General features: G+C 37.5%; 1 protein-coding gene across 1 annotated transcript; it reads right to left on the bottom strand.

The window, feature by feature from the left end:
- Positions 1 to 411: 411 nt before the first annotated feature.
- On the bottom strand, positions 412 to 18864 carry LOC111168905 (nephrocan-like). Its single transcript, XM_022562690.3, has 3 exons — positions 18445 to 18864; positions 11312 to 12213; positions 412 to 1193 (listed from the first exon to the last, which is right to left on the bottom strand). Exons 1-3 carry the CDS (start codon positions 18631 to 18633, stop codon positions 746 to 748), a joined length of 1539 nt encoding a protein of 512 aa, XP_022418398.1. The 5' UTR covers positions 18634 to 18864; the 3' UTR covers positions 412 to 745.
- Positions 18865 to 25604: the final 6740 nt, after the last annotated feature.

Genomic DNA, 25604 nt, shown 5'->3' with positions numbered 1-25604 from the left:
CTCCCCCCACCTCAACTTGTCTTAACCCTCACTTCATTCTTAAAAAGAAAGAGAAAAACTTATAAAAAGAATCTTGTATATCTAAATTTATTATATATTTCTGCTTAAGATATTGACCATTAAAAAAGTTTTTTTCTAGGCTTCCCTGGTGGCGCAGTGGTTGAGAGTCTGCCTGCCGATGCAGGCGATACGGGCTTGTGCCCCGGTCTGGGAGGATCCCACATGCCGCGGAGCGGCTGGGCCCGTGAGCCATGGCCGCTGAGCCTGCGCGTCCGGAGCCTGTGATCCGCAACAGTAGAGGCCATAACAGTGAGAGGCCCACGTACCACAAAAAAAAACCCAAAAAAAAAAACAAAACAAAAAAAACCACAACTTTTTTTCTGGAGCACAGAGGATTTTTAGGGCAGTGAATCTACTCTGTGTGATATTATAGTGGTAAATACATGTCATTATATATTTGTCCAAACCCAGAGTATGTACAACACCAAGAGTAAACCCTAATGTAAACTATGGACTTTAGGTGATTATGACCTGTCAATAGAGATCCATCAGCTGTAACAAATGTTCCATTCTGGTGGGACATGTTGTAATGGGGGAGGCTATGTTTGTGTAGGGGTAGGAGGTATATAGGAAATCTCTGTACCTTCCTCTCAATTCTGCTATGAACCTAAAACTGCTCTACAAATGAAGTCTATTTTAAAAAAAGAAACAAACCCGTTTTCTAAACTGTAAACTAAGCTCGTCCTCAGTCTATGTCATAATCATAATCATCATCACCCACACTGATTCTGATGCTGGAGTGCTCTTCGGGCTTTGGTTTCTTTTTGGTCTCTTTGCTTTTCTCGGTCAGATGCAAGTGATGCTCACATTGCCTCATTATCTTCTTGGAAGACATCCAGCTCTCCCCTTGTCGTTCAGCTGGTGCCGCACATTGTCCTCCCCTCACATCTGTGCCCTTGGCCTTCAGGACCTCCCTGGCTCTCAGGAGACTGCAGGTGCAATTCCACGGATTTCCATCCAGATACAGGTGCCTGAGGCGAGGCAACACCTCCAAGACTTTGAGGTCTAAGGCAGAGATCTTGTTGTTCCTAAGGTTTAGAACCTGAAGCTGCTTCAGATCCTTGAGCTCCCTCTCAGCAATATCCTGGATGGCATTGCCTTTTAGGTCCAGCCTTGCTAAGGTTGCCGGGAGCCTGCAAAAGCATGGAAACAGGATGTGAAAGGAGGCTGTGACCATCATTCCATAACTGCCTAGGCAACTCAGATTAAGCAACACCCACCTTTTCTGTACCATTCTGTTTCCTCTGAAGCTAGAAAACAAGCTTTATTTTGTAAAGTTAATTAAAAGTGCAAACCTCAGTCTTATCTATAGGTCTTTAACACTTTCTCATAGGTCTTATTTTCTAGCCCTCTGATTTTTCTGGTTCCTAGCCATAAACTCTTTAATTTTTCATTTCAAATTGGATCATGTAACAAATTGATAAGGAAAATAGTAAGTTTCCAACTTTTTAGTTGGCAGATGCCATGAATCAATAATTTATAGGAAAGGTAAAAATATTGAATAAAAATATGAAAAGGGTTGTTCTTCATGAATATAAAAGATGCAATGTTAGAAATTAGAGCATCATTTTGAATTTAAATTTTAAAATTCATTTCTGATGAGGGTGTAGTGAGGTAAGAACTTAAACTCTGCTAGTGGGAGTATAAACTGGTACCATTTTGGAAACAATTTGGTAACATGTATCGAATTTAAATAACGTCATGCCTTTCAGCATAGGAGATAATAGGAGAAGTGAATAGAGATTTATTTAAAAATATGTTTGTCATACATTTGATCATATTTATAACAGCAAAAAAATGATAAAGGGCTAATGTCCACTAATATGGAAATTAAGAGATAATGGACTATTATGTGATCATAAAAATCATATTTTCAAATAATTTTTAAAATACCAGTTCTATAAAAAAGCTTTTCTGACTATGGCTTAAAAATCCAGAAGCTGGGGCTTCCCTGGTGGCGCAGTGTTTGAGAGTCCGCCTGCCGAAGCAGGGGACACGGGTTCATGCCCCGGTCCGGAAAGATCCCACATGCCGCGGAGCGGCTGGGCCCGTGAGCCATGGCCGCTGAGCCTGCACGTCCAGAGCCTGTGCTCCGCAACAGGAGAGGCCACAACAGTGAGAGGCCCGCATACCGCAAAAAAAAAATCCAGAAGCTATAAAATATCAATAAATCAACTACATTAAAAATCATAGAAAAAGAAATTGTATATGGCAAAAGACATATGCAAAATCAAAAGACAAACTGGGGGAAATATCTGCACTTTATATCCCAGACAAAGAGCCAATCTCCCTAATATGTAAAGGACTCTTACAAGTTGAGAAGAAAAGGTTTTAAAATAAGTCTGAAAGTGGGCAAAAAGTATGAATGGAAATCCACATAAAAGCAAAGCCTTAAAAATGGGCAGAAGACCTAAATAGACATTTCTCCACAGAAGATATACAGATTGCCAACAAACACATGAAAGGATGCTCAACATCACTAATCATTAGAGAAATGCAAATCAAAACCACAATGAGGTATCACCTCACACTGGTCAGAATGGCCATCATCAAAAAATCTAGAAACAATAAATGCTGGAGAGGGTGTGGAGAAAAGGGAACCCTCTTGCACTGCTGGTGGGAATGTGAATTGGTACAGCCACTGTGGAGAACAGTATGGAGGTTCCTTAAAAAACTACAAATAGAACTACCATATGACCCAGCCATCCCACTACTGGGAATATACCCTGAGAAAACCATAATTCAAAGAGTCATGTACCAAAATGTTCATTGCAGCTCTATTTACAATAGCCCGGAGATGGAAACAACCTAAGTGTCCATCTTCGGATGAATGGATAAAGAAGATGTGGCACATATATACAATGGAATATTACTCAGCCATAAAAATAAACGAAACTGAGCTATTTGTAATGAGGTGGATGGACCTAGAGTCTGTCATACAGAGTGAAGTAAGTCAGAAAGAGAAAGACAAATACCGTATGCTAACACATATATATGGAATCTAAGAAAAAAAAAATGTCATGAAGAACCTAGGGGTAAGACAGGAATAAAGACACAGACCTACTAGAGAATGGACTTGAGGATATGGGAAGGGGGAAGGGTAAGCTGTGACAAAGCGAGAGAGTGGCATGGACATATATACACTGCCAAATGTAAAATAGCTAGTGGGAAGCAGCCGCATAGCACAGGGAGATCAGCTCGGTGCTTTGTGACCACTTAGAGGGGTGGGATAGGGAGGGTGGGAGGGAGGGAGATGCAAGAGGGAAGAGATATGGGAACATATGTATATATATATAACTGATTCATTTTGTTGTAAAGCAGAAAATAACACACCATTGTAAAGCAATTATACTCCAATAAAGATGTTAAAAAAATAAATAAAATAAAAAATAAAAGGAACTTATATTCTCAGAAAAAAAAAGCAAAGCCTTTAAGTCTTCAGCCATACTCAGAATAGAGAAATGAAGAATAAAAACACACAGAGATTCCATTTCTCACCTATCAGATTGGTAAAAAGTCTTAATCCTTAGCAATACATTCTGTGGGCAAAGCCATGAAGAAGCAGACAATCTCATACATAGCTTGGTGGGAGCTGAAAATGGCATGGCTCCTGTGGAGAATTTAGCAAAGCCTAACAAAATAATGTGCATTTACCCTTCGACCCAGCAATTTCATTTCTAGGTAAAATCTCTGAAGATGTGATATTTTATATCCACAAACATATCCATATTTTATATCCACAAACATAAAACAGCACGTGTGTATTTCTTATGGTATTATTTATAATAGCAAAAGACTGTAAACAACCCAGTACAACAGTAAAGAACTACTATGCAGCCTTGAAAAAGAAAGAGGCTGGTCTCTATGAATTACCCATAAAATGATTTCTAGAAAGTATTGTTAAAGGGAAGAAAAACAAGAAGTGGAATAGTGTATGTAGTATCTTAGTTTTTGTGTAAGAGGGAAATAAGAATACATGTACACATTTTGCTTGTTTTTGAAAAAAAAGAAAAAAGATAAACCAGAAGTGAATTAAAATAGTTACTTATAGGGAGTGTTTGGTTCCATATGGTTTTAACTTTTGAATCACGTTAACGTTTTACGTAAAACAAATAAAAACAAAACCAAGCCCTAAAATTGAACACAAGCCAAAACAAACAAATCTAACTAATCAAATGTTTATGTTGGTAATGTAACCATATAAAATAAAGAAAAAGTACTCTGAATAGCATTAGTAGAGATAGCTAAGCCTTAGACTCTAAAGACAAAAGGATCTGCAAAGAAATTTCTCGCAGTATATTTATTGTTAATATTACTCTTAGTAATACAATTTCAAAACTTTTTAATGAATACTGTAAGATAAAGAAAATAAGTAAATATATTAATCTTATTAGGAACCAAGATTTTCATTGTAAGAGAAAAAGATACAAATATAAAATAAGAGAAGAAAAAACTCTAATGTTAATATGAATTGGAAATACCAATGTGAATTTATGATTCTAAAAAATATATATCTTCTACCTCTGTATACTGAAAGGACCTAAAAGCAATATTATACACTAGTAGCAATGTGATCCCAATAGCATAAGCTCACTGAACACACAGATCTTAGTTTCAGAATTCCAGTCGCTACTTAAAAGAAGCAAGGCTTCAATAAACAACAAGGTCCTATTGTTTAGCACAGGGAACAATAATCAATATCCTGTGATAAACTATAATGGAAAAAATATGGAAAGGAATATATATATGTATAACTGAATCACTTTGCAGGACAGCAGAAATTAACACAACATTGTAAATCAACTATACTTCGATAAAATTAAAAAAAAAAAAAGTAGCAAGACTTATTGGAAAAATGGCTAATTCCACGTCTGGGGCAAGGTAAGCTGGAATGTCTGAACTGGAATGCAATGAAGTGTTCAAATATTAGTGGAACACCTATCATGATGGTTGCTATCAAAAATCCAGAAAATAACAAGTGTTAACAAGAATGTGGAGAAATTGGAAACTTTGTGCCCTGTTGATGGGAGTGTAAAATGGTACAGTCAATATGGAACACAGTATGGGTGGTTCCCCCCAAAATTAAAACTATACTTGCATATGATCCAGCAATTGCACTTCTGCGTATATACTCAAAAGAATTGAAAGCAAGCTCTCAAAGAGATATTTATACACCCATGTTATACTCCCATATTGAATTCACAGTAGTTTAAATGTGGAAGCAATCCAAGTGTCCACTGATGGATGAATGAATAAGCAAAATACAAAATACAAGTACATACAATGGAATATTATTCAGCCTTGAAAGGAAGGAAATTCTGACGCATGCTACAACATGAATAAGGATATTATGTTAAGTGAAAAAAGCCTGTCACAAAAAGATAACTACTGTATGATTCCACTTACATAAGATATCTAGAGTAGTCAGATTCATAGAAACAGGAAGTAGAATGGTGGTTGTCGGGGGTGAGGGGAGGAGGGAAATGAGGAGTTGTTTAATGGGTGCAGAGTTTTGGTTTTGCAAGATGAAAAAGTTCTGGAGACTGGTTGCACAACAATGTGAAGATACTTAACAATATTGAATTGTACACGTAAAAATTAATAATTGTACACATAAATTTTATGTTATGTGTATTTTACCACAAGTTTATAAAAAGAGAGGTAATGGAATCATGTCTCATGAACATAGGAACCAGCTTGGAGGGGCTCCCACTAGCCAAATTTGGGGAAATTTGAGCACCAAAAGAGACTAGCAACTATAAATGATCATAACACACTGAATGAATTAAGATCCCTGGGTCCATAGTGATACTTGGAAAAAATAGAAAAGGGAAAATGGAGAGAAAAACCACACTATAATGTTAAATGGAAAAAATAGAAAAAAAATTGACTGATCTCAAATACATAAAAACAAATTATCGCTAGGCATAGGTTCTGGTTGAACAGTTATGGGTGACTTTTTTATTTTTCAGCACGCTAAATTTTCAACTTGAACAGGTATTTCTTTATAATCAGGAAAAAAAAAATTTAACCGTGGATATCAATTTGAAAAATGTCATGCTAACGCCTGTTGATAAAAAATAAATAATAATCACAATTGTGAACTGAACATCTTTCTGCTAGTCAACTTTATATTAAGTGCTATTCTCTTTGTGAAGTACAAGAAGTGAGAAAGCTTTATAGGAAAAATGTCCCTTGAAATACCATCTGAATGCTATCTTCATACAGTGTGAACATATTAGATGTACATTTCATTCTTTTTAGTATTTAGTGAATTTTTTTGTGGTGGTCCCCGTCATATGATTGCTATGTCAAAGAGAAAAAAGCAAATGAATTTAAACATATTTTATGACAATATTACCTTTTGTTTGTTATAGTATTCTCATATGAATTTCATTCTGAAACGTTAATCTTTTAGGTTATTGGCACTTAGCCTAAATTTTGCCCTTGTTTTTTTCTTTGATACTTACATTTTATATTTATATATATTTACGTTCATGTAATTTTTTTTTTTTTTTTTTTTTTGCGGTACGCGGGCCTCTCACTGTTGTGGCCTCTCCCGTTGCGGAGCACAGGCTCCGGACACACAGGCTCAGCGGCCATGGCTCACGGGCCTAGCTGCTCCGCGGCATGTGGGATCTTCCCGGACCGGGGCATGAACCTGTGTCCTCTGCATCGGCAGGTGGACTCTCAACCACTGCGCCACCAGGGAAGCCCTACGTTCATGTATTTTATATTTGTATTCCTCTCCTAAACCATATAATACATATACATACGTAAGTACTTGTGCTTTTGAGTATTTTAAAGTCTTATTTGTTTAAAGTGCTTTCTTTTTCATTGGAATTAAATTTACCTAACAAAGCAGATTAATTTCCCAGGGAAAATCGCTCCACACATTTTAACAGTTTGATAAAAGCTTCTGCAAAGACATTTCTCTCAGTTGGTTTACTGTGAATACCACTAACAATTTTCAAATTGGTATCCACAGTTTAAATTGAATTTGAAGTTAATCCCTAAGACAATGTAATTTTGTGCACACACCAGCTTATACAAGGTACATCTCTAAAAGTTATACAGAAAATCTCTTGTGCATAGCTTTTTTTTTTTTTTTCAAGGAAAAATGGCCTGTTAATAGGTGGTGAGGCAGTAAGCGAGACTCTGTAACTATTGAGAGTACAGGGAGCACAGGGAGCACAGCTGAGGAAAGATACGGCAGAGTAAACCAGAGAGTCAAGTCTACTTATTAAGACTCGAGTTCTAACTTTGGCTATTCTATTCACCAGCATGTGACTTTAGGTAAGTTATTTAGCTCTTTAAAGCTTCTGATTTTCCACTATATAGATGAAAGTGCTCAGTACACAGAAGTTACGTGAAAATGTTAGTAACGAAAATGAGCAAGCCAAGCTTTCTTTTAAACAAATACAGTTATTCAGTTCTGGGCTGGGCAGCCAAAAACTGTACCTGGTCTTAGGAGTACCTTTTTTTTTCTTTCGTGTTTCTATGGATAACCAAAATGGCACTGTAAGAGAAGTCACTAATTTCCTCCTTCTGTGACCTTTGGGTAGTCATTTATTGCTTTGATATAATTTATCTTTATAAGTCTGATTTATACAAAAAGGTAGCCCTGATTTTACGACAAACATATGTCTAGAAATGCTATTTCTTCTTTCGGTAGTGTCGCTTTTTAGAGTAAAAAAGGGGCGCACCCCCATTATGTCTGTAGATGGCACTTGAGTAAGAGAAAATGCTGACTGGCTTCATCAGATTGTAGAAAGCTATCCTGGATTTGAATTATCCAGATTGTGAATAAAGAAGGGGTGATGTAACTTACATTTGCTCCCCGAGCTGCAGCTTGGTGAAATGAGAAGCAGCAAGAAGCAAGACCCCAGGTCTTGGGTAGACTAAATTCTAAGTAGTGGAGTGTATTGATAGCAGAGTAAACCTCAGAGGGCGAGGGTGCAGTGCCTAAAATTCCCAGGCCCCGGGGTTAGACTACTGTATTTAACCCTGACTCCAAACTTTATTGACCATATGACTTCCAGCAAGTTTCTTGATACCTCTTAACCTTAATTTCTAATCTGTAAAATAATAGGTAAAACAGTGTACCTACCTTCACAGGATTGTCGTAAGGGAGTAACGGAATAACATGTATATTCATTCCCTGCTGAGCTTAGTAAGCACTTAGTAAATGTTAGGTATTGTTTCTATCTCAGTTAGCATATTTAGGCAAATGGGGTAGATATTTTAATTCATGTGTGCCTAAAACCATATACCATTATTTTCCTGATGAAATGTAGATTGCAGCATGGTAGACAGAGGAAGGGATTTGTGGAAACAGTTTGTGATAGGATACACAATGGGCGACTAACAGGTTAGGTTAGGTTAGGTTAGCAACTAGCACAGATAGGTTGCCTGTGTTTACAGTTTATTTATAGAACACTGAATTTTAAAGTGTAGTTTTGTGTATGAATAAGAAGCATTCAAATAAAAAGAAAGAGTGTAACGTTTAAAGCTCATAAATAAAAGTCGCAAAATTCAAATATAAGGAATAGATTGTATTGTGTTTTAATTCTTTATGGGAGGAAAACCACGGGAAAATTTTTTGGGGTCCTTCCCACTTTCCAATTTAAAGGAAAGTTGGGGAATGGTGGTTTTGGAAGTGGTGGTCCTGATGGGGAATTTAAAAATCACTCTCTAGGGCTTCCCTGGTGGCACAGTGGTTGAGAGTCCGCCTGCCGATTTAGGGGACATGGGTTCGTGCCCCGGTCCGGGAAGATCCCACATGCCGGGGAACAGCTAGGACCGTGAGCCATGGCCGCTGAGCCTGTGCGTCCGGAGCCTGTGCTCTGCAACGGGAGAGGCCACAACAGTGAGAGGCCCGTGTACCGCAAAAAAAAAAAAAAAAAAAAAAAAAAAAATCACTTTCTACAGGAACATTGCTCTCATAACAGGCCAGGTTCTTTGACAAAGCAGACAGTTGTGTTGTTTCATTTAAGCCTCATAGGAAAAGCCCCCTGGTATCTTCTTTCTTGCCCCATTGTCCTTTCCCAGTATTTCTCAAACCTGGCTACACATTAAATTCATCTGGGGAGCTTTTAAAAAATACCGATGCCTGGGCCACAACCCTAGGGCGTCTGATTTAATTGGTTTGAAATGAGGTCTAGGCATGAGTAGGCTTTATAAAAGTTCTCCAGATAATTCCATCGTAAAGTCAGACTTGAAAATTAGGGTTAGCTCAGGCTTGCAATTCCATTATACACTCTGTTGGGTAGAAACTTTGTGCTTTCTGTAGTCACTTATTAAAACACAAATACCCTGGCAGGAGTAAATAATTAAGCTATTTTTCACTCATTAAACTTAGCAGGATTACTTCACCAAATGCTTTCTAAAGGTCACCCGAATAGAAAAGCCCACCGAGTTCACAGTTTTGCCCATGGCTGTCATAGCCTGCTGAGAATCCTTATGTGATACAGTCACTCCCTAACCTGTTTGATAAGTTTTTATTTTATACACAATTTTTTGTTTGGAGGAGGAGCCTGCAGTAATAGAAAATAAGGCTTGAACATAGTAGAGAAATTATTTAAATAACAACAAGAATTAGAGTCCTGAAATACTGCCTGCATGTTCTTGTCTTCAGGGCTGTTCTGTCTAGAACACTTTTCCCCCCAGACAGCTTCACAACTAAATCCCTCACCTCCTTCCAGTCTTTGCTCAGAGCTTACCTTTTCAGGAGGGTTACCATGCTTACCTTATTGAAAATTGCAACCATCCACCCTCATTCACTGTAGTCCTGAACCTGGTAATCCTGCCTGCCCCTTTTTGTTGTTAATTATAACACCTAACACTATCTCAATATTATATACTTTACTTACATATTATGTTGTCACTCTTTCCCTGCTAGAATTTAAGCTGTACAGAACAAGAAGTTTTACCTCTTTTATTACACTGATGTATCCCAAGTGCCTGGTAAAGTACCTGGCACATGGTGAATGCTCAAAACATACTTGTTGAATTAAATTAATTGTATGCACATGCTTAGGCATTAAGAGAAATTGATTACTTTCAAATTATCCTCAATATATAATTTAAAATACTGATTTCCGTTCGAAAAATCACCTTTCAATGTTTTGCATTGGGTACAGTGCAAAAAAAATGAACATCTGTCCATATCAGATCATTTTTTCCTTTCTCATTGATAAGAAAAATTATCATAATGAACACTGATAATAAGTAAATCAAGTGCCACAGGATTCTACAGAAGCCAGAAGCTGGTACATTAATTATGAGAAATTTGATAATAATAATAGGGCAGGAAGCATTTTTTTCTATAGTGCTGAAAGGAAAAAGAATCCACTAATAGACACATTTAATAAACAACATATCTTTTTTAGGAGAATAATAGTATTTATTCTACTGTTTTTTAATTCTACTTTAAAATGTGGAACATGTGACAAAGTTTAAATAAATAGGATCAATTAATGTACAGGTACAGTGGGTTGGGTATAGAAGGAGGGATATTTGGAAGAGAAATTAAGTGTCAGAGTATGAGGGTGTGTGTGTGTTTGTGTGAGAGAGAAAGAGAACAGAAGAAACAACCAAAAACAGAAAGTAAGATGGACACATTGTCTCACACACTCACAGACAGACACCCAGAGAAATAAGCAGCATCCCTTAAGCCCTTTAAAAATCACAGCACTGAGAAGAACATGAGGCTCCCAATACATAATTCAAAATAAATACAATGTTAGAATATAACATTTGATTTTTTTCCCCACAAATACTACTTCAATGCTTTTTAAAAATATAAATGTATTACTACATTCCCCCCAACCCCGCCCCACCTCATTTTTTCCTGGTGTCCTGCTTTGCTAGTGGTTAAGCACATGCCTAGTCAGCCTGTTGCTAGATCCAGGCCATATACTTAGAAACCAGAACACAGTTTTACAAGTAACATCCCCCTATGATGTTTGTTACCATACGTCCCCAAAGTGACATTGCATATTTTCAAATACAGATGTCCCCTGTTGGTGTCTTGTCCTACAGGCAAGATAAGTTAAGTTAGTGCAGGAGTCAGCTTAAGGGCTGGAGATTCCAAACCCCTGTTTAAATTCCACCCCTTGACCCTTGGATAGCCTTGATCAGATACTTTACGTATGCTTGGATGACTTTTCTTGCTTGTATAATGTACTTAGTTGTCCCAGTTTTTGGAAAACTTTTTTAGTAGTTACTGTAAATGATAACGCTCACTTACCGTAGAGGTATAGACAAAAGCAGGTTCTGCTCCAGGGCCAGGTTGGAGAGTTGGGAACACCTTTGCAGGGCTCCAGCTTCAAACAAGCTGACAATGTTGTTGTCCAGAAACAAATGTTTCAAATCTCGGAGGTCCTTGAAGTCTTGTGCTGTAACTTTCTGAATCAGATTGTTGCTGATATCAAGCTTTTGTAGCCTTGCTGGTAGTCTGAGGGGCAACGTTTGAAGCTGGTTTTGGGACAGCTCAAGGGTAGTTAAATTGGCAAGGAGCTGTGCCCCATCTATGGAAGAGAGTGAGTTTTCTGACAGGTAAAGATGGGAAAGATTCTCCAAATGTTTCATATCTTGAAACCTTACCACTTTGAGCCGGTTTCTCTCCATTTTTAATGAGAGCAAGGATTTGGGCAGGTTAATAGGAATTTTAGTCAGAAAGTTACTACTGAAACTGAGAAACTGCAAAGACTGAAGAGAAGTGAAGAAGCTAGCTGGTATGAGATGTAGCTTATTATTCTCCATGCTCAGATGTTTCAGATGGGGAAGTGCCAGTGGTCCATTCACAGACTCGATATTGTTGCTGTCCAACACCAAGCTTTGCAAACTGACAAGAGAAGAGAGCATGCTGGGAGGGAGAGAAGAGATCAGATTGTTTTTCAGTTCAAGGATTTTTAATTTCTTCAGTCCTTCAAAATCAGATCCGTGAAGGACATATATTGAATTATCATTTAGTTTTAACACTTCAAGACTGGCTGGGAGAGCACTGGGGACCTGTCTTAACTTATTTTTCCAGAGTTCCAAGGTCTTCAAAGTACTCAGAGTCTTGAAAGTGTCATTTTCTACCGACTCTGTTCCACTGGCCAGCAGAATAAAATCTTCTAGAGCTGACATTTGGGTGAAGTTAGACAGCTACAAAAAATTCAGGGATGGGGAATGGGGGAGAAAAGCAGTAAATTAGGATTATTGTAAGAAAAAAAAAGCCATATACGTTATCATTCAATACTAATGATACTTCAGATTTCCATTCAGGATCTATTTAAATATCTCTTGGAAAAGGATAGAAACTCAGGTTCTGACCATTTTTATTCATTTGTTAACAGTATAACATGTCTAAAATATTTTAAGCACTTTCACACACTATTGGTAGACATAAAGTTGGCCAACTTTTGCTGCGTATTCTTTGACCCAGCAAATTTACTTCTAGGTAGAAGTACTTAAAAATTGCACAATGATTTATGCAATAGGCTGTTCTTGGTTGCCTCATCTTGTAATAGCCAAAAAAGAAACAATCTGGAAATATTTCACCAAACTATTAACTAGAGTTTCTAACTCTAGGGGATAAAATTATAAGGAATTTTCATTATCTATCTACGTTTTGCAATGTTTAGATTTTTTTAAATTATAAATTACCTTTTTAACAATTTAAGCATTAAAAGTAAAAAAATTTTAATGTCCTAGATACTGCTATCAATAGAATGGGCCTATCAGAAAAACATTTTCAACTGTATAATAGTTTGGAAAACTAGCCTCGTTGTTCCTACCGGCCAATTTATGCTTCACTGATGAAAAAGGGTCATGAAGAAACAAACAGGATACATGTGTCTCCATCTCTGTAGAGCAAGGAGTCCATTCATGCATATATCCCAGACCTAATGCTATTCCTCTCCTAGATTTTAGAAATTACCAAATCTGCTGTACTTTCTCCATGGTTTGCAAGTTCAAGCACCCCTATCTCTCCACATATCCTCCAAACTCCTCCTAGGTGGACATCCACCTCTTTTCTAGGATGATGTAATTTGGTATTTGGTTCTCAGAGTAAAATCATGTTTAGGCAAAAAGAGGAATTGTTCCAGATTTTCCTGAGCTTGATAAATCTTCACAAAACTTTCAACCTGCTTTAGAATTCAATTAAGCTGGAATTTTCAGTGCACACTTTTATGTCTTACTATCTACAGTTTCTAAATGTTGGATTTAATTGTGAAGTTGAGCTCTTTTGTAACATCAATACATGATTAATACCTTAAAAGTGGGTTAATTTTGCATCACATATTTGTTACAGGTATTTATATTCTGGGAAGACACGTGATGTGAATTATGGTATATTTTAAAGTATTTCCTAATATGATATTCTAGCTGAAGAATCTCATGTTAAAAACTCCATAAACAGATATTTTTAATTATAATAGTTTTGATAGCTGCCTTGGCTTATATATTGCTACTAACATTTGATATTTTCTTAATGATTAATCAGATGTATTAATTAGTCTTAATCCCAAGATCAATAGCTTTTTTTTTTTGCATTTGTTGAGCATCTACAAGTTCCAAGTACTTTTTTATGTGTTATCATTAATTCTCCTAATAACCCTGAAAGTTTGGTATCGTCAAACTTGAAAGAGTTGAGAATTTCAACAAAGTCTATTGGACTCCAAAGCCCTTTCTTCCTCAACTCATCATTTTCTAATACATTTTCCATTGCCTGTGGTCTATAATTAATGTTTTTCAAAAAAGACTCAAGATCTGGACACGGATCATAGAGTTTTAGAAAAGCAGAAATTTTAGAGATTATCTAGTCCAAATCTTCCATACAAGGAATGATGCCAAAAAAAAATTAAATGACCTGTCCAAGATTCAGTGTTGTTTAATCTGTTCTTCATACTGAAGTACCTTTTTCTAGGCTTTCTTTCATGTAAAGTCATAATTGACTCTACACATAGCTTTTCACCTTTGGGACTGTTGATCTCCCACAAAAAAGACCTTGGTGTTGTAAATGCTTCTACTTCTATCTGAGTGACCACAGACCCTAAAAGATTGCTGACTATGTAGCAAGTCTCGGAGATGACATGGATCTGAATGGGCAATTTCTATGGGGACTAGACAAAGAGTGGTGTCAGAGCTTCAATTTGTCTTCATTTCTATTTGTAAAGTATATAGACTAGCTAATAGTCTATAGTCTATATATACTATAGGTCATTTTCTTAACTGAATCCAGTGAATAGTTGTTTCCTATTATTAAGCATAGAGAACCTTTGCTCTTTATCAGGTCAATGCAGATTACTTTTGATTATTATTAGTTAAAATGGCCACCATTTTCTAAGTATTTACTATGCTTATCTTTACAAAGATCTATGTGTAAGCATGATTATTCCCTTTTCAATGAGGTAAACTCAAGAAGGCAAAACAAAATGTCCAAGTATGTCTTGCTAGTAAGTGGAAAAGTTCGGCTTCCAACCCAGGTTTACCTTACCCCAACACATATATTTTTAACCTTAGTGTTTATAACATGCATTTAGCTGAAGAGTATAGAGTTCTGGTGCCACAAACAGTGAGGAAGACCCCCAATGATTTTCAACTTATCAGTTGAGTTTGCAGAGCTGACAAAGGGAAAAAAATTCTGCCAGACCTGTTTTTCCATTTCCATGGCCTAAGCAGGGTTGTGCTCAAGAGATGTGGAAAGAGATGCTTTTGCCCTGCAGCTAACCTTGGGGCTGCTGGCAGTTTTTCAACATTGCTTAAAAAGCAAGGCAAGTATGGCTTGGTGTTAACAATTAGGCTTAGGAAGCTTAGCTAAGTAAAATTCCTGCCATCACAGTTGTACAGTTTAGTGAGCCTAATACCTATGTAGATAAAAGTTACTATATAATAAGAAAAGTTTAAAAAGAAAAAAAAAAGCAAACCAAGTAAAATGAAATAGAGTAGAGGGGCAACTTCTGCTGGTTTCCCCATGAAAAGGCTTTGTTTCACGTTTTAATGCTGGGCAGGCCCTACTTCAAGCATTAGAAGGTTACCTGCCTTTCTTAGTCACCTTATAGGTCCAGTGCACACAGGAAACTCACACACCCTCACAGTGACTGCCTCAGACATGTGTGAACCAAGCCAGCAAGGAGTTTATAAACTGTGTTGGAATTTTTTTTCTGATGATCAAAGCAACACTTGTTCTCTGTAAACAATTAAAAAACCTGAAAAGTATGGAGAGAATATAAAAAGAATCTATAATTCCCCCCACACTTGTTGATAAACCATATATTTCTTACCCAAGAGGAATTTGAAGTAGCTTCTTCTCTCCACAAAAGATGTAAAGTGCAATTATTTTAATTGACTGCCACCATAAAGACATTTCTATTTGTCCTCTAAACGTTAGAGCTAAAACTATAAAACTCTTAGAAGAAAATATAGGCATACATTTTCATGACCTTGGGTTTGGTAAAAGCTATCTTGGATATGACACCAGGTGTAATCCTCTCCAGCAGCACCCAGCTGTCCAGATATAGGAGAAACAAAGGAAAACGATCACCCTAACGTAAGACTGAGGCTTTGCTGAATAGGTGTTGAGATAATTAATTGTGGGATGCAAAGAGGGAAGGGTTAGGGGAAGAAGATAGATAAGAAATGAACTGATTATCTGAGAGAAAGTGGGTAGATCTAGGATTAGAAGTCTCCATGAAGTGGAAAGATAAGTGCAGAGTATGGCAGCTGAAGGGAAAGGACATGATGACCAGAGAGTGGGTATGGGAATTCAAGATTTTTGAGTGCAGAAGTTTCAGATATAATGAGGATTATTATATAAGCAAGAGAGTAGACGGCTGTGGTGAAGTGGAAATGTAGATAGATACTTTTTTATGAGTTCAAGGAATGGGACTAGGATATTGGACACTGAAGGCACACCAAAAGATGCAGGACTTAGGATGGAGAGGAAGAGTAGGAGCCAGTATGGAAGGGACCAGGGGCACAGTATAAGACACACAGAGGCACAGAGTGTTACAGTCTGATGGCATGCATCCCAAAGAAGTAGGGATTTTTACAGATAAATGGATAAAGTCCCTCTTGAGGGCAGGAACTATGAATTTTTACTTTTTTTTCCAGCTGTGCTGCATGGCTTGCAGGATCTTAATTCCCTGACCAGGGATTGAACCTGGGCCATGGCAGTGAAAGCCCAGAATCCTAACCACTAGGCCACCAGGGAACTCCTAGAACTGAATTTTTCATCTTTTATCCCCAGTCTCAAACACAGCATTCACAGACCCAAAGACAGTTGAATTATATGAACAAGTAACTGAAACATTTAAAATTGTGGTGTATATACACATATATGTGTGTGTGTGTGTATATATATGTTGTGCATATATGCATATATGTGATGTATGTGTATATATATGCACATATATGTGTGTATATATATATATAATTTCTATTGCTATTAATCTGAAGATCCATTTTAAGACTTTTTACTTTAAATATAGGCACCCAATTCTGTAGTTCAAACCAAATAAACAGATATACATTGCATTCACCAAATGCAAGTAAACTATGGTCATTTAAAGCCTAAGGATTTTTAAAAGAGAAAAGAGGATTATAGGTCAGAGCTTTCTACTTCCTTCACAAAACAATCCTCTCTTTTGCCAACCTTTCTGCTGTGAACTGTGCTTCCTAGAGATAATTAACTGGGTTAAAGTCAGGGAAGTGGCAGTATTGCTGTTCAGTGAACTTAAACCAATGACAAATGAACTCATCCAATAAGTGAATTTGATGAGAGGCATAATTTCATCTTATTGGCTGCAAAGCAGCAGTGTGGGATCATTACCAGGCTTAGTTGACACTCCAGCTCTCGGTATCTCAAGTCCTCAGGACAAATATTTAAGCATCTTGCCCTTTAACCAGGTGTCTTGATTGAATGCTGAGACCTGACAGGGTCAGACCTGCTCTCTGGCATTAGGCACTACTGGATTAGAAGAGGAAAGTATACAGATGATGACCAGGCAATTGTGCTTATTGAGCCTCGACATAAATACCATGGCACATATTTTAAACTCCCTGTGTTTATGTGCACCTACATTAAAATTTCTTAACCAAATAAAAAGGGAGGGGGGAGTGTCTCTGTTTGAAGGAAAAGTACATTCACCTGCTGACTCTCTGCACCTGGATCACAGACAGGCCTTTCCTTATCTTAAGATTTGGGTCAATGAGGGAGAAGCAGTGACCAGTAAAGGCAAACTCAGAGTCATAGAATTTTCCATCTAGAAAGTTCCTGGGATCCCCAATCTAATCCAGCCTTCTCACATCATAAAGGTAACAAATGAGGTCTGCAGGTTTTTTTAACTGCTTGTCTAAGGTAGTTCTATCTCTAGTTAATGAGAAAACTAGAATGAGAACTCTAGTCTCTTGATGCCTTTCAAAATACCAAAGGTCAGAAACAAAAGTTTCGGGCTTCCCTGGTGGCGCAGTGGTTAAGAATCCGCCTGTCAATGCAGGGGATATGGGTTTGAACCCTGGTCCTGGAGGATCCCACATGCCATGGAGCAACTAAGCTCTGTGCCACAACTACTGAATCCCGCGTGCCTAGAGCCTGTGCTCGGCAGCAAAAGAAGCCACCGCAATGAGAAGCCCACGCACCGCAACAAAGAGCAACCCCGCCTCCCTGCAACTAGAGAAAGCCTGCGCGCAGCAACGAAGACCCAACGCAGCCAACAATAAATAAGTAAAATTTTTTAAAAAGCTTCTTTGTGTTATACAAGTCAGACAAATCTATAGCACTCTTTTCAGTGCCCTCTGAATAGGTAAGCATGAAAATAGACATCATAATTAAAAGCACGTAGAATGAGAATTGCAGTAATGTCGCAAAACAAAAACACGTATTTCTTCTGTATATGTTTCCACAAAGACACTGATGCCTGGCTGGTTTGTAGAGTTTGTATGAGTAATTCTCATATGCTGCATTCACCTTGATAGTCTTATAATGTTCTAAGTATCATCTGCCTTCTGTGGCACGTACAAAACTACTTTTCCCCTAAAAGGACTTCTTTTTAATATGTGGAGAAAAAGGGGCCATATGATCTCAAACTCTTTTTGTTAAGAAAGAGTCATTTCTTTACTTTTACTCCGCAACAGCATAATTAGAATTTTCAAAAATAAAAAATTAATTATAGACTCCGATTTTGGGGGGGCTACTTTCCTAAAAAGAAATATCCAGAGGCATATACCCATCTCAGTGTACAGAGCAAACAGGTAGCTAGTGCAACTACCCGACTTCATAACCATCACTTTACGTTTTGATTATTTAAATCAAGTTTAACAAACCCACACTTGCCCCTCACCCTATCTCACAAAATAAAATTGCAGTAACTTGAGTGTAGAATGAGTAATTACCTGAAGGTGCTGAATTTTGCTATGACTGACGTAGAGCTTCTTGGTGGTGGAAGGAATACCTGACGGCACCTCCGTTAGCCTGTAGCATTGCACCGACTGCTCTGAATCACAGCTGCATCTTCCAGGACAGTTAGGATCGAAACCATAGCTAAGAGAGAGCAAAACGAAGAAAGCATAAAGCAGACACATCTTCCAAAACAGGGCCTTTCAGGTCGCAGGCGAGTGTTTAGGTGATGTCTCACTCTTTATACCGTGAAATCTGATTATAGAATCTTATGAATGTGTACTCTGTCAATGTAAGAAGACAGGAAAGAAAAAATTCTCAATTTGCCTGGGTTAAAATGTTAGCGACCATTACAAAGAGGAAGGCGCTTAAACATTGATAAGCTGCCTTAATATTTGTAGGTGAGCAAAACCCTATGTTATTTATGGCTTGGAAGGCTAATCTGCAAACACCTCTATTATCTGTAGTTTCCTTGTTTTGGTAAATGTGACACTAGGGAATTAGTGGGAAAAGACAAAGGGCTGTTTTATAGTGGGCTATAAAACCTTTGAATTTTCTGTGACCCTATATTAAAACCATTTTTGTGGAACTGCAATGGGCAGGTGTTTTCTTCTCACATTAACTAGTATGGGAAAATAGGCAGGTTTTCTATTTATTATTGTTGTTTCAATAACATTTTATTGCTAGTGAAACAATGGGAGTACAATGGAGAGGTATTTAGAGCCACAGATAACTTGTTCAATTCATCTGTCACTTGATCACTCAAATATCATATATAGAAAATATTTTGTCATTCAAAAATATTGTTGACTCAAATGAGAATAAAACTTAAAACTAGGTCTATTATCTTTATTTATTTGTAATAATGGAAGAAAAGGATTCTAGTTTCTTCAGAGGAACTTAGCTGTGAGCTCCTACCAGCGAGGGAAGGTTTCCCTTGTCCTGGGTGCCCCTTTGTTGTGGCTTTTTGTCTTGCTGTGATCATCCCTGCTGAAGGAATTTAAAAGCATTTTAAGCAAAAGATTATATAGAGAAGCTCTTTCCCCGCAAATGGAAGACCTAAATTTCCCCATGCTGGTTGGCCTCAGCTGATTGCTCTAAAGAAACCCTTTCTAATATTGAAAAGCTTCTCAGATCTCCTCTTCAACCTTACCTCTCTTTGCTACAATTTTCATTTTGAAGGCAAAAGTTTCTTTACTTTAATAATCAATTCATTCTATTTCCAGAGGAAGGATTTTTGTGTGCTTTTCCCAAAAGACTTGTCTACTCCTCTTTTCTGATTGTTTGCCTTTTGTTTTCTTTTACTATCAGAGACAAGAAGTGATAAGAGATTTCTTTTCTGTCAATATTCTGATTTTCAAGAAGTTTTATTATTTATTTCTTTTGTCCATTAATAGAATTATTTTTTAGTTTTTAGAATTTTCAAATAGAAAAGTAATGCTCAATAAAAGAAAATTTGGAAAAAGGAGCAAGGACGGGAAAAAAAAAACTTCAGTCCTGTCTCCAAATCAAACCTTTTCTCCAAATCAGACAATTTTTTTCTCTGCCTAGGCTTTGAAACGGCAAAGAGAAATACTCATTGAACACTTACTTTCTGTGTTGCTAAGAAGGTAAGTTCATATTTAGTTACTTGAAATGAAATGCCTATAAAATCCTAACCTTTCATCTACCATTAATGACAGCTAATTTTTCTGTTATACAGCATAGTGATGAATTTCACTTTCTATCCTCTGTAGGTAGCCATGGGATTCTCTTGTCTTTGATTAATCCTTGAAATTATACTGTATAATATATTTTTCTTCTTTTCCATGGTATTTCTATAGCTTTTCTGCAATTCTGGCATTATCTCTAATATATTACTCCTTTACAATGTGAATAGTTTTGTCAGGTTTCTTCCCTCCTATAACCCAGTAGTTATAATCCTTTCTGCCCTCCTATAACCCAGTGGTTCTTAACCAGGGGCAATTTGGCAATGTCTGGAAACATTTTTTTTTTTTTTTTTGCGGTATGCGGGCCTCTCACTGTTGTGGCCTCTCCCGTTGCGGAGCACAGGCTCCGGACGCACAGGCTCAGCGGCCATGGCTCACGAGCCTAGCCACTCCGCGGCATGTGGGATGTTCCCGGACCAGGGCACAAACCCGTGTTCCCTGCATCGGCAGGCGGACTCTCAACCACTGTGCCACCAGGGAAGCCCTGGAAACATTTTTGATGACAATAAAAGGATGGGGGTGGGTTGGTAGGCAGTGCTACTGACATCTAGAAGGTTAATGGCCGGGATGCTACTGAACACCCTACAACACACAGGACGGCCCACACAAGAAAGAATCATGCAGTCCAAAATGTCAGTAGTGTCATTGTTAAGAAACCCTGCAATAAACACAAATGTGTGCTTCTATGCAATAGATATTGGCCTTCTTTGGTGTATTAAAAGCAAAGGGCAACTGCACTCTCACCACTCTTATTCAACATAGTTTTGGAAGTTTTAGCCATAGCAATCAGAGAAGAAAAGGAAATAAAAGGAATCCGAATCGGAAAAGAAGAAGTAAAGCTGTCACTGTTTGCAGATGACATGATACTATACATAGAGAATCCTAAAGATGCTACCAGAAAACTACTAGAGCTAATCAATGAATTTGGTAAAGTAGCAGGATACAAAATTAATGCACAGAAATCTCTGGCATTCCTATACACTAATGATGAAAAATCTGAAAGTGAAATCAAGAAAACACTCCCATTTACCATTGCAACAAAAAGAATAAAATATCTAGGAATAAACCTACCTAAGGAGACAAAAGACCTGTATGCAGAAAATTATAAGACACTGATGAAAGAAATTAAAGATGATACAAATAGGTGGAGAGATATACCATGTTCTTGGATTGGAAGAATCTACATTGTGAAAATGACTCTACTACCCAAAGCAATCTATAGATTCAATGCAATCCCTATCAAACTACCACTGGCATTTTTCACAGAACTAGAACAAAAAATTTCTCAATTTGTATGGAAACACAAAAGACCCCGAATAGCCAAAGCAATCTGGAGAACGAAAAACGGAGCTGGAGGAATCAGGCTCCCTGACTTCAGACTATACTACAAAGCTACAGTAATCAAGACAGTATGGTACTGACACAAATACAGAAATATAGATCAATGGAACAGGACAGAAAGCCCAGAGATAAACCCACACACATATGGTCACCTTATCTTTGATAAAGGAGGCAGGAATGTACAGTGGAGAAAGGACAGCCTCTTCAATAAGTGGTGCTGGGAAAACTGGACAGGTACATGTAAAAGTATGAGATTAGATCACTCCCTAACACCATACACAAAAATAAGCTCAAAATGGATTAAAGACCTAAATGTAAGGCCAGAAACTATCAAAATCTTAGAGGAAAACATAGGCAGAACACTCTATGACATAAATCAGAAAGCAAGATCCTTTCTGACCCACCTCTTAGAGAAATGGAAATAAAAATAAACAAATGGAACCTAATGAAACTTCAAAGTTTTTGCACAGGAAAGGAAACCATAAACAAGACCAAAAGACAACCCTCAGAATGGGAGAAAATATTTGCTAATGAAGCAACTGACAAAGGATTAATCTCCAAAATTTACAAGCAGCTCATGCAGCTCAATAACAAAAAAACAAACAACCCAATCCAAAAATGGGCAGAAGACCTAAATAGACATTTCTCCAAAGAAGATATACAGACTGCCAACAAACACATGAATGAATGCTCAACATCATTAATCATTAGAGAAATGCAAATCAAAACTACAATGAGATATCATCTCACACCAGTCAGAATGGCCATCATCAAAAAACCTAGAGACAATAAATGTTGGAGAGGGTGTGGAAAAAAGGGAACACTCTTGCACTGCTGGTGGGAATGTGAATTGGTTCAGCCACTATGGAGAACAGTATGGAGGTTCCTTAAAAAAACTACAAATAGAACTGCCATATGACCCAGAAATCCCACTACTGGGCATATACCCTGAGAAAACCAAAATTCAAAAAGAGTTGTGTACCAAAATGTTCATTGCAGCTCTATTTACAATAGCCCAGAGATGGAAACAACCTAAGTGCCCATCATCGGATGAATGGATAAAGAAGATGTGGTACATATATACAATGGAATATTACTCAGCCATAAAAAGAAACGAAATTGAGCTATTTGTAATGAGGTGGATAGACCTAGAGTCTATCATACAGAGTGAAGTAAGTCAGAAAGAAAAAGACAAATACCGTATGCTAACACATATATATGGAATTTAAGGAAAAAAATGTCATGAAGAACCTAGGGGTAAGACAGGAATAAAGACACAGACCTACTGGAGAACAGACTTGAGGATATGGGGAGGGGTAAAGGTGAGCTGTGACAGGGCGAGAGAGAGGCATGGACATATATACACTACTAAACGTAAGGTAGATAGCTAGTGGGAAGCAGCCGCATGGCACAGGGATATCAGCTCGGTGCTTTGTGACTGCCTGGAGGGGTGGGATAGGGAGGGTGGGAGGGAGGGAGACGCAAGAGGGAAGAGATATGGGAACATATGTATATGTATAACTGATTCACTTTGTTATAAAGCAGAAACTAACACACCATTGTAAAGCAATTATACCCCAATAAAGATGTTTAAAAAAAAAAAAAAGCAAAGGGCAACTGAATTCCAGAGAAGAAACTGACTAACCCAAATTCTCCCTGACTTTAGATTAGCTTGTGATTCTTATTATAAAACTGATCAACCAAGAGCTAAACGGAAGACTTTATTAAAATCTTTCTGAGACAAAATAAAAGAAATTTTAAAGAATAAAATAATGGTGAATATGATATTTTTAAACTTGTTTGCTTCTTCTTCTTTGCAAAAACAGCATAAGTTTAAAATAAAAGAAAAAATAAAATTTTCTACTACTTAACCTCTCTACACCTCAGTGTTTTCTTCTGTAGAATGAAGATTAAATGGGGGAAATAATTTCAATTTTACAGAAGAAAGAGAGGAAATGTACTAAGACATGTCAAGTCCGTAGGCAAAAATAGGGTCTCAGTAAATGATAGTTGTGGGAATTCCCTGGTGGTCCAGTGGTTAGGACTGTGCTTCCACTGCAGGGAGCACGGGTTCCATCCCTGGTTGGGGCACTAAGATCCTGGAAGCTGTACGGTGTGGCAAAAAAAAAAAAAAAAGATGGTTGTATCAGTTTGGGTTTGGGTTATTAGTTGCAAGCAATGGAAACAAATTTCTGGCCGGCTTAAGAAGAAAAGGAATTATTGAAAGAACATTGGGTAGCACACAGAATTGTAGGAAAACCTGGAGAACCAGATTTGGAAATGGACAGAATAAAGGAAGGCTGTATAGCCAGAATTGCACACTTCAGTGAGTATCACCGCACAACATGGATGCCCTGGCCTCCACCATTGAACTGGAAATTGGATACCGTTGTCTGCACTGTTGGCTACTGAAAAAGGATGCAGCTAACCCCCACCCCATCTCTCTCTACTCCCTACCAACAATAATTCTTTCAATCCCTGCCTCACTATCTCCACGTTAAAAATTTTAGGTGGATGATTTTGGTCAGGTGAACCTAGGTCATATACCTGTGCTCTAGCTGTCACAGAGCTGGGCAAGTGATTGTCTTATGTTTTCAGTTCATTATGGGAGGAGGACACTATTTCCGATATTCCAGTCACATAAGAGAGGGAATTCCCTAAACAAAGGAAAGGGGTTCAAATATGGACAGTCCCCTATTTGTAGTGACAAATGTCCACTATAGAAATCTTTTCACCCTCACTCCTGCTCATCATGACCACAAAAGCCAAATGAGATTTGAGCGAGTTGCAACCAAGGATCAAACAAATTATATTTCTAACAATGGTTGTGACATAGCTTTTTGTGTAATTGTTTCACTATACTTTTCTGACTTGTTCATTTAGAAGACTACAAAAATTCTAATGCAATATTTTAAATATTTTTATACTTTTAAATATACATGCAAAGAAAAGATAATGTTAAATGGTGTTCAGAATGCAATTGTTTTGGGCCCCTTTTAGAACTAATGTGGAAGAAATATAATAAATGACAGAGGCTGATGAGGGGAAGTCTGTTTGATCTGTAAGGTCTGATAATCTGAGAAGTAAAGAGTAACTTGACAGTGGATGAAAGAGGAAGAATCAATGATCAGTAAACTCTGATAGCGTGGTTGATAAATGGTGGTTTTAGATAGTGCTGACCCAAACCTGGAGCTGTGGGAAAGGGTAAATGAAGAATGTAGCTCAGGTAACAGTGGAAAAGCAGTTATAGGCAGTCTGAGTGTTAGGGAATAAAAATATAGTAATAGGGATTAAAAAAATTTTTTATTTAAGTATAGTTTATTTACAATGTGTTAATTTCTGCTGTACAACAAAGTGATTCAGTTATACCTATATATATTATTTTTCATATCCTTTTCCATTATGGTTTATCACAGGATATTGAATATAGTTCCCTATGCTATACAGTAGGACCTTGTTGTTTATCCATCCTATACATAATAGTTTGCATCTGCTAATCCCAAACTCCCAATTCTTCCCTCCCCCACACCCCTTCGCCCTTGTCAACCATAGGCCTGTTCTCTATATCTGTGAGTCTGTTTCTGTTTCGTAGATATGTTCATTTGGATCACTTCTTTTAGATTCCACATATAAGTGATATTATATGATATTTGTCTTTCTCTGTCTGACTTAGTATGATAATCTCTAGGTCCACCCATGTTGCTGTAAAATGGCATGATTTCATTCTTTTTTATGGCTAAGTAGTATTCCATTGTATATATATACCATATCTTTATCCATTTATCTGTCGATGGACATCTAGGTTGTTTCTGTGTCTTGGCTATTGTAAATAGTGCTGCTATGAACATAGGGCTGCAAGTATCTTTTCAAATTATAGTTTTGTCTGGATATATGCCCAGGAATGGGACTGCTGGATCATATGGCAACTCTATTTTTAGTTTTTTGAGGAACATCCATACTGTCCATACTGTTTTCCATAGTGACTGCACCAATTTACATTCCCACCAACAGTGTGAGAGGGTTCCATTTTCTCCACACCCTCTCCATCATTTATTATTTGTAGACTTTTTAATGATGGCCATCCTGTGGTGTGAGGTGGTACCTCA

Source organism: Delphinapterus leucas, chromosome 12 (genome assembly GCF_059928025.1).
Source record: "Delphinapterus leucas isolate spDelLeu-1000000601 "Yukka" chromosome 12, BTC_Dleu_Yukka2, whole genome shotgun sequence".
In the NCBI taxonomy this organism is placed as follows: Eukaryota; Metazoa; Chordata; class Mammalia; order Artiodactyla; family Monodontidae; genus Delphinapterus; species Delphinapterus leucas.
This window is presented reverse-complemented; position numbering and strand designations above follow the sequence as displayed.